The sequence below is a fragment of the Simochromis diagramma genome, unplaced genomic scaffold, assembly GCF_900408965.1.
Source record: "Simochromis diagramma unplaced genomic scaffold, fSimDia1.1 OVJJ01000334.1, whole genome shotgun sequence".
Taxonomy (NCBI): domain Eukaryota; kingdom Metazoa; phylum Chordata; class Actinopteri; order Cichliformes; family Cichlidae; genus Simochromis; species Simochromis diagramma.
In genome coordinates this window covers 5,085,768-5,101,492 of record NW_024386764.1, presented here as the reverse complement: position 1 = coordinate 5,101,492, position 15,725 = coordinate 5,085,768, and the positions used below count along the sequence as shown (strand labels likewise).

The following is a 15,725-nucleotide window of genomic DNA, read 5'->3' as shown; positions in this document are numbered from 1 at the left end:
TCAACAAGTAGTGATCAGAAGGATTCATACTGGAAACAGAGACTATCATATAACTGGGGGAGTGGATGCACGGACAGGGACAGGAGCAGGATTGACAAACTGGTGCGGAGGTCTAGCTCCGTGCTGGGATGTCCCCTGGAGTCTGTGGAGGTGGTTGGCGAGAGGAGGATGTTAGTAAAGCTGACATCCATCATAAACAACCCACATCACCCACTGCCTGAGTATGTGAGTGGGCTGAGCAGCTCCTTTAGTCAGAGACTGAAACACCCTCGCTGCAGGAAGGAGCGCTTTCGCAGATCATTCATCCCAACAGCAGTTAGACTCTATAACTCCTCAATCACAATGTCATAAGTCACTGGACACTGTGAACATCCACGGTCACCACTTCATGCATAATGGACCTTCCATGTGTATGGACATGTGCAGGTATATATGTATGTATATGTATACATATGTATATTTAGTGTGTACATGTGTGTGTACATGTCTATAGATAGGAATAGTAGTGGTACAATAGTTATGTCAAGCTATATAGTTTCTGTCTTGCATATTTCCAACCATATCCATAATCACATACTGTGTATGCTACCATTGTATATAGTGTATTATCTTACTTTTTTCATTGATTGTACTTATTTGTATTTTTGTATTTCCTTCTGATATCTGTACCTGAGCTGAGGTGACGCAAAAATTTCCCCGTCGTGGAACCAATAAAGTCTTATCTTATCTTATCTTATCTTATCAAAGTAAAAGTCACTCCCTTTGAAATGTGTTGGTTTCAGCAGTAAGACAAAAGTTGCATGGTTCCAATTTGCATCATATTTTCCCAAGTCTAATTACTAATAGGAGTGATCAGAACAGTCTGATGCAGAAGCCTCTTTGCATCAGATTTCACCCAATAATGCTGAACAGAAACCCCTTGCTAGCAGCTCTTTCCTATCAACTACTGAAGATTACATTTATTTTAAGGACAAAAATGTTAATCGGCAAGTCTTACCCAGCTCCAAGTCTCTGATGCCCATGTAGCTCTCCAACAGGTCATCCACTTTTTTGGTGGCTCGTTCTTCAAATTCATTCTGCTGGCATAAAACATATAAACAAAAGTGTGCAATACTATGATAAACATGGTGGCAGAGGATCTAAGACAGCATGTCACTGGATTGCTCCTTTGTCAGGGACTTTGTTTTTAATTTACTGTTATAAAGCTATATGAGCATCTATGGATGATGAAGTCCTTAGTGTTAAAAATCCATAGAGTAATTATCCTTATTATGAAATCATGTAAATATGTTTATATATTCTGTTTGATCTCATTCCAGATCAGTATAACGTAAAATATGCAGCATAAAGAAAATGATTTCCAAGATTTTTTTTCCAACCTAATAAAGAAGACTTAATTTAAGACACTTTGATTAAATCAAACAAGAAGCACTCTGCTCACTCAAATAATCTGATCACACTCAGTCTTGTTTATTTCGTGCTCTACAGATGAAAGACATGTACGTAAGTGTAGACATGCACAACTAGTTCTCTCTTCTTTTTCTAGTCTCTTATGACTGCCACAGGGTTTATTTGATGAAAAACTGAAACTGTAAAGCCCACATATTTAAAATATTACTAAAAAGCACTAATATGGTGCTATAGCTCTGTGTCAAGTGTGTGAAAACCATGAGACATAATTAGAAAAAGGCAGTCAACAAAATGATCGGTGGTTCAACCATTAAACATTTTTGTGAGAGGAAATGATAATTTTGTTTATAAAGATCACTTCCTGTGAAAGAGTTTTGTTTGCTTGTTTGTGTGTGAGTGGAGTCAAACAGTTCAGTTACTTCCAGCTCAAGTCAGGTCTGTGATGCCCCATGTGAGCTTTGAGTGTGACTTAACACAGAGAAAAATCAGAGCGTGCTGGACACAAGACAAAAAAAGGAGCTCAAGTGTTGATAAGAGGATATTTAAAATGCTCTATATGAGCTCTGTGCGTGTGTAAATGCACACTGAGAAGATCTGAAAATGTAATCAGTCATTGTCCGGCAGGACGTGAAACTCACCACTTCCTGAACTGTAGCAGAACCCTTGGACCTTAGTCGCAGTGTTTCCTTCCCATTCACCATCTTGCCCTCATTAGACTTTGGCGCTCTAGTCCTCATTCCAATCATGTCTAACCACACACGCAGAACAACAATCATTAATCAACGTCAAATGCTTATTTGGTTAGAAGTAGCATGATGTTAATTGTGTAACATTGATTTTTTTTTCTTCTTGCAAACTATGAATATATTCTTCGATTTTTTCCCAAGAGGCTGATGTGTTCCTTCCAACACATCACAGTCAACACAGTTTTTTGGAAAAGAAAGACAACTATAACAATGCTTAAAGATTTCCATTCCTTATTTGGAAGTGGTATCCCATCCAGTGAAAATCTAAAAAAAACTCAAGCCCACTGTGCTGGAGTCAGTCTTGTTTGTGTGATATCTTTACCAGGTTCTTGTCTAATGTATTTCCAGTCTCACTGTTGGCTGTTGAGTTGATGAATGTGTTTGTGTTAAAAACGTTCACCCCAAATCATTTGCTAAGACCTGCATCATTAGATAATCTGTACACTGTACAGTAATTGAAAAGCAACATTGCCGGCATCTGTGAATTCAAATGGATTTCTATTTTTATTTGTCTCAGCATTGCTGTGCATATTTTTAATCCTCAGTGGGGCATTTTTGAGCCCCATTTTAATTTTAAACAACAACACATTCTTGATGATTCTGTGTTCATCTTACCGAAATGCTGCCCTGAACCTATGAGAGATATTCTAAAATGTTCAGATCTGATTAATGATGGTTTTCAATCATTTCATGGAAATATAAATGAAACACTAACACACATGCAAAGAAAATTACATTCAAATAACCCTCGTCTGTTGATTTTTACAGAATATAGATTTTTTTTTTTTTTTAATAGCAAAGTGTTGATGAACTGGGGACTCTATAACTGACAGAAAATTGGAATTAAGTCAGTGTCAGTGTGTTTTTTTATACTTTTGTTTAAAAAAAATTAAACATATTTAACCTTTACATATTGTTCAGGTCACATTTGACCCATTTTGACATTGGATAGCATTAAAAATGCAGAAAATATTTCTTTCATTTTTTTTTTAGCCTGAAATTTAATGACTTTTCCTAAAGTAAGAGATTTAAGATTAAAAAGATTAAAAGGTACCTGAGCTGAAACACAAAAGTGTTTCTGCAACTATTTCCAACTATGGAAAGTTGTTGGAGAAGTAGACAAATTCATGGACTTTAAATTTCCTGCCTTCCTGATTTCTTAGTCTTTTTTGTTTATTTCTCATACTTAAAGTTTTTCTCAGTCGCTTTGGTGCTTTTCTCACATCACTATCAGTGTTGGTCAAGTTACTTGAAAAAAGTAATCAGTAACTAATTACTGATTACTTCCCCAAAAAAGTAATCCCGTTACTTTACTGATTACTTATTTTCAAAGTAATTAATTACTTAGTTACTTAGTTACTTTTTAAAAACACGATTTACAACCTGAATAGGTGATAAAGCGATAGATCTTTCAGCCCAATTCTACTTTTTCTGCATAATCCATCATACAAAATGTAATCAAATGGAAAAGTCCCTTTTTAAAACTTGTTTTATTAGTTTTAACCTTTTAACTTTATGCATCAAGCAAAAATTTAATTATATGCACCATTCTCTGACTGGAAGAAATGTGTTTAATATTTAAACCTATTTTCTGCACATTCCAGCACATAATTTTTATTTATTTTTTGTTACACTCACTCTTTCAAATAGATGCAAGTAAAACACAGCAGAAAATAAATATAATCAAAGACTAGTGGTCCTGTTGCTCTATTTTCACCTGTAAAGCAGGAGTGGCGTAGGCGGAGGTTTACCCTGGTGCAGGTGTGCCGCAGCAGTCAGTTGAAGAATCCGCGAGTTTCTCTGTGAATTTCCCATTACGTCGTTGCGCACTCGGTGCTTGCGTGGAAGTTTAGGGGTTTTTTTCGCGGCAAAAAGAAGTTTTCTTCCCACGCACAACAGACGCTAATGTTTTTGTCACTTTTTATGGAATTAAACTCAAAGTAAGGTCAGTACTTCCACGCTTTAAACGCTGCACGCTCATACGCTCTCCCACAATCGATATATGATCCACTGTTGATCTGCACACAGCTGTTGTCACGAACGTCGCACTCGCTTACGTCACTGTCATGAGACGTTCTCGCAAAAAAATCACGGTTTTAGTAACGCAGTAACGCAGCGTTCTTATGGGAAAGTAACAGTAATCTAATTACCGTTTTTGCAATAGTAATCCCTTACTTTACTCGTTACTTGAAAAAAGTAATCGGATTACAGTAACACGTTACAAGTAACGCGTTACTGCCCATCTCTGATCACTATTAACATTTGCACAGCAGTTAGTGTATTTCTCAAAACAATTAGTGCAAGCTGCAAAACCTAGTGGATAACCTGCAAAAGCAGGTCACTTGCTCAAAATCAATAATCCATTCCTCAAAAACAAGTATTCATGTCAATGAAACTGTCAGTGTCATCAAAATGAGAAGTCTTGAACCATCTTGATGAACAAGATAATCAAATGGCTTTGTCATGTTTTCATTATGACAGTGTACAGTATTCTCTCATTGTCTTCCGATGCAAAAAAAGGTCAGAACTCGGTGACACTACCTGAAAATGCTCAAGACAGCATTATACACTTTTTGCACAGCCATGTACAATCAAATCTACAGTAGAGTTAGACATTCCTGTAGTTATGGAAGTAAGTGAGTACAAGACACTGAATACGTATGTTTCACATTTTTACTGTGTAGGATGTTTGTAATTCTACAACATTGTGCAAAAGAAAAATACTCTACAGTCGCGTATTTAGAATAAAGATGAAAAACACCCTTTTTGGTAGAGCTGTGCACAAATGTGAACAATATAACAGTATATATTGTAAATGAACATACGTAAATCATTCTGGCACATTCAGACGTTCCTGTCTGTCTGGCCACATATTCTCATCTACATCACAACAGATACTGCATCCATGGCTGCTAGCAGGGCCATTTGTGAATGCTGGTCACAAACCTTCCACCTCCAGGCAGACAAAAACTCCTCTATCGGATTAAGGAATGGGGAGTAGGGAGGGAGATATTCAACAGGCATTCTGTCATGTGCTGCAAACCGCTGTCTGACCAGATGTGAGTAGTGAAAAGGGACATTATCCCACACAACAACATACTTGTTGAGTTGACCTCCACCCCTCTCATTCTCAGGGACTATGGCATGAGAGAAATTGTTCAATTTCAGGGACAGGAAAAAATAATGGAAAAAAGGTATAACATTTTCTTGACAGCATTTGAAAACTAATTCACCAATTTTGGATGTAATGACTCAAGCAATGACATAAAGACTATTGGTTTTATTGGGAACGACTATTTAGCATCCAAAAGTATAGTTCATTTTGACTGACATGACATAAGCAAATGATGATGTGGTCGATGGCAGAGAACTGTATGAAAGCAACTGAAACGTGTCCAAGAGCATTTGCAATTTGTTCAGAGGAAGGAGAAATTGCTACTATGATGTGCACAAATGACTAAATGCTGTGGAGGTTGCACTAGTGGTTTTGAGATTTTGATGTTTTCATTTTTCATTTTTCATTTTGATCTGAGAAAAGCACCAAAGCGACTGAGAAAAACTGTAAATGTTTCAGATTGCAATCAAAATTACAAAATTGAGTTTTTAAATTATTATTTTATTTATTAGAAGGTAATAGGGGAAAATACCTATCCAAACTTACCTGTCCCTATGTGAAAAACAGATCACTTGAGGGTCACTACTAACACACTAAACTCCTAAATGAACATTTGCATGTAGAAAAATTTGCAGACTGATGTTAGAATTTAGGTCACTGGTACAAGCATGACTGTAGCGCTCTGGTATTTCAGAGAGATGCTCAATGCGTAAATACTTCCCAGAGAAATCATTTGAGCCAAGGTCTCCTGAGGTCTGCATTAAAATGCATATCTGGTTATTTCAATAATTTCTAAGAGAAAATAACAGTTCAGGGGTAAAGTCAGAGATCAGCATCAGCCATGTCATGCTAACAGTATAAACAACTGATACTCCAGAAGCAACTACTGTATGTAGCATCTTTGTCCTGCTGCGAGTCAAACATGATTGATAAATATGACACATCTTGATTGGAGCTGAACTTTATGTGACTTTTTGTCCTTGTAATACAGCAGCTCCAGCCACAGACTCTACAAATACTGAGTAAACCTTCATGATGCACACAAAAACAAAAAACAACTTTAGCTTTAAACTCTATGTGTGTGAGTATGAGAACCAACATGTGTTACAACTTTAGGATTCGAGTGTACTTTATCATCTTACTTTTAATCGAATCCATCAAAATGCCATTTGGCAGCATGTTTTCATTTTTAAATCAAGTCATTTAGTTGCCAACACACCTAGAAAGACTTGCGATTGACAGATTTACCCAGTGAGATGAGGGGATTTGTTTCTGCTCTTGTCACTGTGATGCAGAGGGTCACACCACACTGTGACAGTTCACACACACATACAAAAGAGGTGGAGACTGAAAGCACAATGTGATATACTGGAACGTTGCCGGGTTTATTAAAGGAGCTTGATATGGGGATGCCACTCAGCTTGGGTACTGAATTGTCATTTCCTCATTGACCATGAGAGATAGCTGCAAAACAGTAACAAGAAAACACGACAGCTTCAAAAGCAAACTAATCCACGTTGTAATCCATTCCAATCATAATTATGCATGTTTATTCTATGCTAGTATTTTGATGTGTATTGCATTCTCAAAATGACTGGAATATCTGTTAACAGAGATGTGACAACATGTTATGAGATACCGATCTGTTGCAGGAAGTAAGCCAGTTAACCATGGATTTGGTTTCCTGTCTGATAAGCGTGCTGTGGACAATGAGGCTCCAAACCACTCAGATTCACTTAGGAAAGGAGAGTAAGGTGTTTCCTCTATATATTGTAACGAGGATGCAATAAATCAACAACTCACCGAACTGTTGACAGGTAAACTATTTTTCATAAAGAGATACTTCATGCTGTTAAGGACCTTTGCTGTTTGAAAGGCACAGAGATTTGATGTGTGTAGCACAGAGGCACCACAGTGCCGCTGATGTCAGCTTAAACAAGCTTGTCAGACTGTAACATGACATAAAAGCAAATACAGCACAAGGTGGCTTGTCAAATCACTATTAGCTGATGAACCTGCTAACCACTTCTTTTTATTTCCTGGCAGACATTTGAGTGAAATGTAAGTAAAAGTACCTTTTGAGCTCTATAAAACAGTGAAAGCACAACATGTACATTTGGATCAAACATTTACTTTACTTAATTTCTTTGGCAGTGACTCTGCAAGAGTGTGAAAAATGAGCTGCTATGTCTTTTCTCTCTCTCCCGCCCTTCACTCTTTATCGCTGTGTTAGCATGGTTTATGTCTTCTTTTCTCCCTTCCCATCTCCAAGCCCAGACCATCCAGGCAGATGGCAGTCTGCCGTGCCGTGAGTCTGCTATCAGTTTCTCCTTATTAGAAGAAATTTGCTCCTTTTTTCCATTTTTTCTCGAATGTTTTGCTGTTACTTTGCAACAGATCCCACAGAACAATTCTCACACAACAATTCAGTCCACATAACGTTGACAAGCTGACTATATATTTTTGAGACAAGGGGGTTAGAAATGTAACTCAGAAGGCTGTTCTCATGAGCGCACTGCCATCCATCCATCTATCCATTTTCTTCTGCTTATCCAAGGCCGGGTCATGGGGGCAGCAGTCTAAGCAGAGAAGCCCAGCCCTCCCTATCCCTGGCCACCTCCTCCAGCTTGTGCGGGGAACACCAAGGTTTTCTCAGGCCAGCCGAGTAATGTAATCTGTCCAGCATGTCCTGGGTGTGCCCCTGGGACCCCCTCCCGTTGGGACATGCCCAGGAGGCATCCTTATCAGATGCTATAACCACCTCAACTGGCTCCTTTCTGGACAGGGGTGCAACTAAGGGGAACCCAGGGGGCACTGGCCACCCCCCAAAATTTGCTGGCCCCCTAGTGGCACCCCTAGTAAGATAGTCCTATGGTGGTAATAATTTTAATAAACATGAGCACGACACAAAGGAAGACACCCCATTATGCGCTGAAACATTAACTGTTTTGGGGGTTATATTTTTAGTGGTCCCCATATTGCTACCCCTATGAAAAAACTCTGGAAGCACCCCTGACTCTCAACCCCTCCCGAATGGCCAAACTCCCCACCAAATCTCTAAGGGACAGGCCACCCAGTTCATTTCCACCACTTGTATCCGCGATCTTGTTCTTTCAGTCACTACCCAAACTCATGACCTTAGGTGAGGGTACAGACGTAGATCGATCGGTAAATCAAGAGTTTCGCTTTTATGCTCTGTTTTCTTTTCACCAAAAGACTGGCACAGCATCCATCACTGCAGCTGCAGCACCAGTTTGTCTGTTGCTTGTCTATCTTGTCTATCTCCTCCTCGCCTCTCCCCTCACTTGTGAACAAGACCCTGAGATACTTAGTCCTCCACTTGGAGCAGCAACTTGTCCCTGACCTGGGACAGAGCTGAAGCCCTTTTAGGTTTAGGTTTAGGTTTAGGTAGGGATGGAGCCCGGTGTTGGGTCTGTGCTTCCACAGGCCCCGCTGGTTTAGAGACTTATTCCCATTAACGAAGCAAGACGAACAGCAATCAATCGATTTTACTTGCTAGCAAGGGAGGCTGGTCAGAACCAGCCTCTTGGAGCTGAACGCTCCTCACCTGTTTCCTAGCCAATTTCAAATAAACAGCCTTCCTTGCAGCCTTTTTATTGAATACAGTTACAGTTTACACAGGCACCACCCATTGTAACAACCCCGTGGTGTGTCGGGCCCTTGTATTTGTGTGCATGCATGTGCGAGAGTGTGTGTGTGTGTGTGTGTGTAGGTGCCCGTGAGTGTGTGTGTTTGTGTTTGGGGGTGCATTTGTGTGACCACCTGCTCACCAAAGGGTCATAAAGGCAGGAAGTTTACTAAACAAGAAAACAAAACCTTCACCTAGGATGTGCCTATAATAAAACACTACAGCCTCCCCCACCATTCAACAGGCTGGGGAGGGGGTTAGAAACAAAGGAATGTCTTTGATTATACAGTTTGAACCAAGACTTACAAATTTAAGTAACACAATGACAACATTTAACAATTTCAACCTAACACCCGGTTTTGGTGAAATATACTCTAGACCTTTAACAGATTAAGGATTCAATTAATTCAGTGTTATGCATATAGCACCAAGGCACAACAGTAGTCACCTCGAGGTGCTTTAGTTTGTAAGGTAGAGACCCTACTACAATAACTGCAGATAGTGTTGTGCTGCTTAAAGTGAGAATTAGACCGTAAGGACAGAAAAATAAATGTCTGCCTCCATGTAAGTGATGCACGTGTTCCTGTCTAAATGGTGTTTCCAGTATTCCTTTTAGAGATTTGTGATTAATTGTTCCCCGGGGTTAACAACAACAACTGCAAAATTCATTCACAGCCTTTTTTTATTAGATATGTGCATTAAATTTTACTCAGTAAGTGAGACGACAGTTGTTTTACAATGAGAAATAAAAACTGAGAAGGCAAAACATTATTAGTTTATATTTGTCTGCAGTTTTATAGACTCAGTCTATGAACATAAAGTGAATTCATTTACATTTGTATGCATTCTTTTTCTGCATTTTTAATTTATATTTCACACATGGTCATTGCAGCTGACTACTGTAACACTGGTCAATTAACTGTGGCTGGAAAGTTTAACGGGAGTTCAAGGCCCACTGGCAGACCTCCAGTGAAATATCCCTGCATCCTCTTTCTGTTTTTGCTGATGAGTTATGAAAAACATCTGAGGAGTACTAACCCCATCAACAGCTGAGGACAATGTCAGGCAGGATAGCAATAAGCTATTAGTGTCCACTTTCTGTGGGCTGTCGTACCAGGGGAAGTTGGTGTGCTTACAATATTAAATAGCCATGCCATGCTATAAATCACAGTTTTTTCCCATTGTTTTAGTACCAGGAACCCTGCTGGTTTTTACTGAATCACATAACTAGACATAAACTTTAATGTAGGTCAGTGAGTGAATGCAAAGGCCAGGAAGTAATAGTACTGACACTTTTAGTATGAATGTTTTTAAAACTACTGAATTTTAATAGTTTTTGTGTGCAGACCCAGCGTCATCTAAGGCTCTAAGCGAGTTCAAGTCAAAACACCCATATTAAAGTCTAAATTTACAATTAAATGAAAACAAATATCCACCATGTTCTACTTACCAAAGGCTTTCTTGGGTCCCACAAGTCGAAGAGTGAAGGGTACGCCTCTCGGTTGCTCTTTTAGCATCTTTGCAACCTCATAGTGCCGACACCCTACAATGCTCTGGTCATTGATGGCCTCGATGTGATCTCCAACACATACTGTCTTCAGCTGGTCGATGGTGCTGCCTTCCTTTATCCTCTGAAAGACAAAGATTTGACTAAATACAGTATATGACTATGATGTGAGTCATCAGCTTTTTGGGGGGGGAGAAAGCACATTGCATTGACATATTACAACTACTGTAATCATTACAGATTTTACAATGACATATTTTTATTATTGCAATATGACCAAAAAAAGGAAATTGGATTTTAATTTGTTTGACTTGTATTCTGGTTAGATTGTTAAAGTTTCTCAGAAAAGTGGATTTATCTAACTTTAATGACGTCCTAAAAATGTCCTTGGTTTTATCTTTTCGAACAACTCTGTGGCCTCTTACTGTAAGGTAGCAATGACCAGCTGAAGGGTGGAGTTTCTGCTCTGTTTGTCTTATTAATCATCACAAAAAACTCAAAATGTTGCAGCAATTGGTAAAAAAAAAAAAAAAAAAAAAACAACTTCTCATCCACCTTGATGAAAGCATAGCCAGCCCCGTTGTCTGTGATCGTGAGACCCAGTGCATCTTCTGTCTTTGTCACTTCCACCTCTTTGGTCTCCCCTCTTACATGGGCAAAGATGAAGTCCTCCAGTCCAATCTGTCCCCCCAGTAGTTTCTGCATGTCCACTTTATGAGAGTTGAGAGTGCAGAACAGGATCTGAGGAGAAGGAATATATATATATATATATATATATATATATATATATATATATTAGGTAAAGTAAAGTGAAAAAGTGAGTCAAGCAAGGCCTGTAGCCAGTATAAAGACTCACAAAAATTAATAAGCTATGGGACTGATCTTTGTTAGATTAAGCATGTGTTAATAGTATTATTTCTAATACTGGACTGATTTAAGCACATTTGTTGGTATTAAAATCTAATTGCCACTGAATGCATGACCATAAAACTGTAACCCTGCAGCCTCTCTTGTTCTTTCATTAACTTCCTCTTGTTTTATTACAAAAGCAAATGGACCGCATCGAAATTTCTCAAGCTGTGCTGTACATACATTAGACAGCAGAGGGCAGTAGAGCCAAATAATAAGCTTAGCTGAATCTGTGGTCATGTTGTTTTCAGCTATGAGTGCGATATCTGCAGCACATCCAGCGGTGAATGATTAAGAAACTTCATTTAAAAGTTTCAACTTCATACAAAACTATTAAGCCACAACATACATGCAGGTTGAGTAGTAATACACGTTTTTTTCCTTCTGCTTTACAAGATCACACAATCATACTCGTTGCTGATTCACACTACAGATCCAAATCCTTTTCTAAAAAAAAAAAGCTCTCAAGATCGCCTTTTTAACGTCACCCATGCATTGAAGCAATTGTGTTTTAAACGAGTATGTTTAACACTGTGTGACTGAACCTTTGAATGTAGAATATCTTGTCCATGATTATTTGAGAACTTGAGCTTTCGCAAACTGTGCGAGCAGATCTCAAAGTTCAGTTTTCTTTCATAAACAGACATTCGAGATAACTTGCATTGACTTTTTTCTTTTTTCATAATAACTGCCTTGGCAAACGTAGCGGTCTTACTGTCGTCCAAAGTCTTCTCTGATACCTGGCTTTACAATAACTCTATGCTATTGCTATTGATTCCATCTGAGGTCAAGGACACTTCTCACTGTCTGCATGCAATTGAATTTTAGGCAGTTATACAGTGCATGTTGTTAAAGTAAATAAACTAGTAACATTTAATCATAAAGTCTCTCTGTATAGCAGGGAGAGTATTTGTACTTTTGCAGTCTACCCTGACCAAATATATTTCACATTAAAAAAAGAAGTATTTGTTGATGTATTTGTTGCAAGGTAATTCATGAATCTGTATTATTTCCTCACTTAGTAAGCAGCTTTTTGTTGTTGTTTGTATGTTTATTTGTTGCTGAATTCTTGGATGTGACATGACATGGCTGACAACTTCAGATGGGGAAGCGTTTGCAATATATTCTACAGCTACAGGTTACTTTTTACAGCTTGATCTTCTGAGTTGCAGGGCTGTGTTTGTAATATCAGACTACATGTAAATGTATTTCATTATACATTATTAGTATTGTAAATCAATGTAAATAGAACAAAAAGATAAAGTAAAAAAAATACTAAGGGAATGATTTTAACACTTATCTAAAGTAATCGCATATTTTGTGTTAGTGAGGATCAGTTGATTGTTTCCTTCTAAAACAGATATTGCATGTCAAAGGTTACTTTAACAAGGTTGAACATTGCGTGCCGCATGTTTTTTCATGTGATTGCATGTGTCACAGTCATGGTTGGCGGGTGCCCAACAAGAACGTCAAGGTCATTTACTATGAAATGTAACTTGGTCTCCGTGGCTTAATCTTACGTTTACATCTATCAGTTATGCTGAAAGCCTTCATGGTTGGCCTTTATAGCTGATAACTAGCTGATAGGGCCAGAGTTGAAGAGTGATGTTCTATTGCCAAGTGTGTTCAATCAGCTATGGAATGAAGCAAAAATAGCAGCAAATGCTGCATTCAAGTCTTTTCAGTTTATATATGTGTACTGGTGCAAATCATTTGTGTATATCTTTATTAATTATGTTGTTTTTTTTTGTTTTGTTTTACTGTTTCCTCCTACTCTTTCTTTGTTGCGTCTATTAACACCTGCTCTGGCTGAATTTAATCTAAATGGCCATCTTAAAATAATTTGCCTTTTACCATGTTTAGCACTCAGGGCCGTAACAGACTGCTCCATCCAGGCCTTCCAAAGGTTCACAGTCAAGGTCTCAACTCAAGGATTACAGGCTTTATGAGCAGATTCTTCTGTAACCTAATTGCAAGCAACAATTTGGTAATCTACAAAGCTACAAGTGAGCTATTTAGTTGTCTATTAATTATTGTGAGGGAAAAGAAAATATATATACTGTAAGTTATATTATCTACTCAAATTATGATACTTTACATGACTGTGCTCTAATACGTTTTTAAGTCTACACGAGCTTTAACAACTATCTAATGTGTCAAATATTTCTTTTAGAATTTACTGAGAATGACTACTTTTCCAGTTAGAAAAAATAGGTATTCAATTCTATTCATAAAAACAGGCGCAGTGTTATATTCCTATGAGTGACTAAGCACACAATATCTTTTTGTCTACCCTACTTTGTGGGTTAATCACCTTTCAAAATAAAATTATTTCCTCCTGTTGTTGTTGTTGTTTTTTTAGGACTCTATAACTGTAGCCTGTCACGTTAGATGTTTGTTAACTGATAAGAAGTCCTTATATGGTTATTTCTTTCCGCTATTGGTCCTGGTCAAGGTGCAAACCAATACACATGCTGGCTGACAGTAAGTAGTAAATGATCGTTGCGCTTCATGGAAAAAAAAGAAGAAGCAGAGAATGGAAACCTAACACCTGTTCACAACTAGCCTGATAGTCCTGAATTTCTACTGGTTAAAAAAAAAACAACCAAATGGTTGTTTTTAAAAATGTGTTTCCACAACTGAACATGTCACTTTATTATTTTATTGCATCTATAGCCAAGTGTAGTTGTACCTCTGAGGGGGAGATGTTGAACACTTCTGCGATCTTGGCATACAGCTCCTTGACATTAGTGAATCCATGAATACGGCCTGTGGGACTCCCATGAGCCAGCTGGGTGTGGAAGATGAGCTTAGGTCTGGGGTATTCTGGTGGCCCTGCTGGTGGCGGTGAAGGGGGAGGGAGCGGAGGCGCTGTGGGCTCCGGACACCCCTGACTCTGGCTCTGGTTCTGGGCCTTCTGCTCCTCCGTGGCCTCGGCCCCTGCTGCCTTGGAGTCCTGCGGGCTCATAGCCTCTCCGGTCTGCATCAGCCCCAACTTAAGCTGGGTCCTCCCCTAGGAGCCCTGGTGGTGCACTGCTCAGAAAGAGAGAAAAACACTGTCCTCCCCGACCGTTTAGCTGACCAACCATCCAACCAACCAGCTACTCAAAGCTTTGCAGCAAAGAAAACATAAATTAGTGATGAGAGCAGCTTGGTAACAGAAGCTGAAAAAAGCCAGCCAGACTCTACCAGGTAGAAACCCAATACCTTTTGAGTTGAGGCTTGTATTTGTTACACCTGAGCCTTGGGGAGCTCACGCATATCGAACACACACAAAACATATCAAGTAAAGGGTTTTTTGTTCATATATGTGATATGGTTATGATTCTAATCCTTATATCATTCCAGAGAAGTCACACAAGCACGTCCTAGAATATGTAAACCTCCCTCTTAAGTGTGAAGATTTCCTGCATACCTGCAATTCTGTATAACTACCAAAGTGGGCCACTGGGAGTTGGCCACAGACAATATCCCAGTGTTACCAGTAAGATGATATCATTGTAAGATGCCCCCGTTCGCTGGCCTTATTGAATGAAAGAGGTTGTTGCTGGGGTAAATCCTTGGTGATGCACTGACCTTTCTGACCCCACAGACAACTTACACCAACACAAGATTACACTTAAAGCCAAAAGATAGATGTTTAACTCATTAACTCAATCTAAATTAGTGTCCTAGAAAGTGTTGACACATGACTAAAAAACACTAAAATAAAGAGTATTACAGGATATCTTATTATCAAACTCCAAGCACTGGTCATATATTGTTCATTGCAATGTAAATGGACAAATAATACCCATGAGAGATGGAAGTGTAGTATTAGTGATTAATGCAGTTAATAATAAAAAGGAAATTTTCATCAAGTGCTTGAAAAGCTCAGCTAGTAACAGTAAACACTGGATGAAAACTTACCCTTCACACATGGGGTAGACTGAAACAAAAGCCAGGGCGAGCTTGGAAAGGGCATTTTTATTTTTATTTTCATTTGAATCTGAGAAAAACAGGCAGGGCAATATGTAAAAGATGTTCTGCTAATTATTTATGAGGAATGGCGGGTGACGTCCAAACAACAAACAGCCTTATGTGAAATGACTCAATATATTTCCATGACATTGTGCCCATGTGATCAGCTGCCTCTCACAGTTTTACTTGTCTCACTTTATCCCGTGTGATGCACTACTGATGCAAATCAGGGATTTTTTTTAATTTATTTTTTTTTGCCTTCTCTGGACACAATAAACTATCTGTCTTTCAGATATGGAAATTCCAAATGGGCAACTCAGTATGTCCCTGCCAATGTGACTTCCTCCAAACAGTGGTTCTTTCCAATGTTCTTTCTTCTGTCTGCATAAATGTTTGCATACTAAAATAATGTTTGAGATGTTTATACTA

General features: G+C 38.6%; 1 protein-coding gene across 2 annotated transcripts in view; it reads right to left on the bottom strand.

Moving 5' to 3' along the window:
• The window catches only part of gipc3 (GIPC PDZ domain containing family, member 3), an 18,768-nt gene extending 3,043 nt beyond the window's left edge, over nt 1–15,725 (bottom strand). The window contains exons 1-5 of one of the 2 annotated variants that reach the window (XM_040032787.1): nt 14,029–15,725; nt 10,983–11,168; nt 10,371–10,551; nt 2,049–2,158; nt 998–1,079 (exon numbers count right to left, since the gene is read on the bottom strand). In XM_040032787.1, coding sequence (XP_039888721.1) covers nt 998–1,079; nt 2,049–2,158; nt 10,371–10,551; nt 10,983–11,168; nt 14,029–14,322 — 853 coding nt within the window. In that variant the 5' untranslated portion in view covers nt 14,323–15,725. The remainder of the gene's footprint in view (nt 1–997; nt 1,080–2,048; nt 2,159–10,370; nt 10,552–10,982; nt 11,169–14,028) is intronic. The other variant, XM_040032795.1, reaches the window with a different exon arrangement.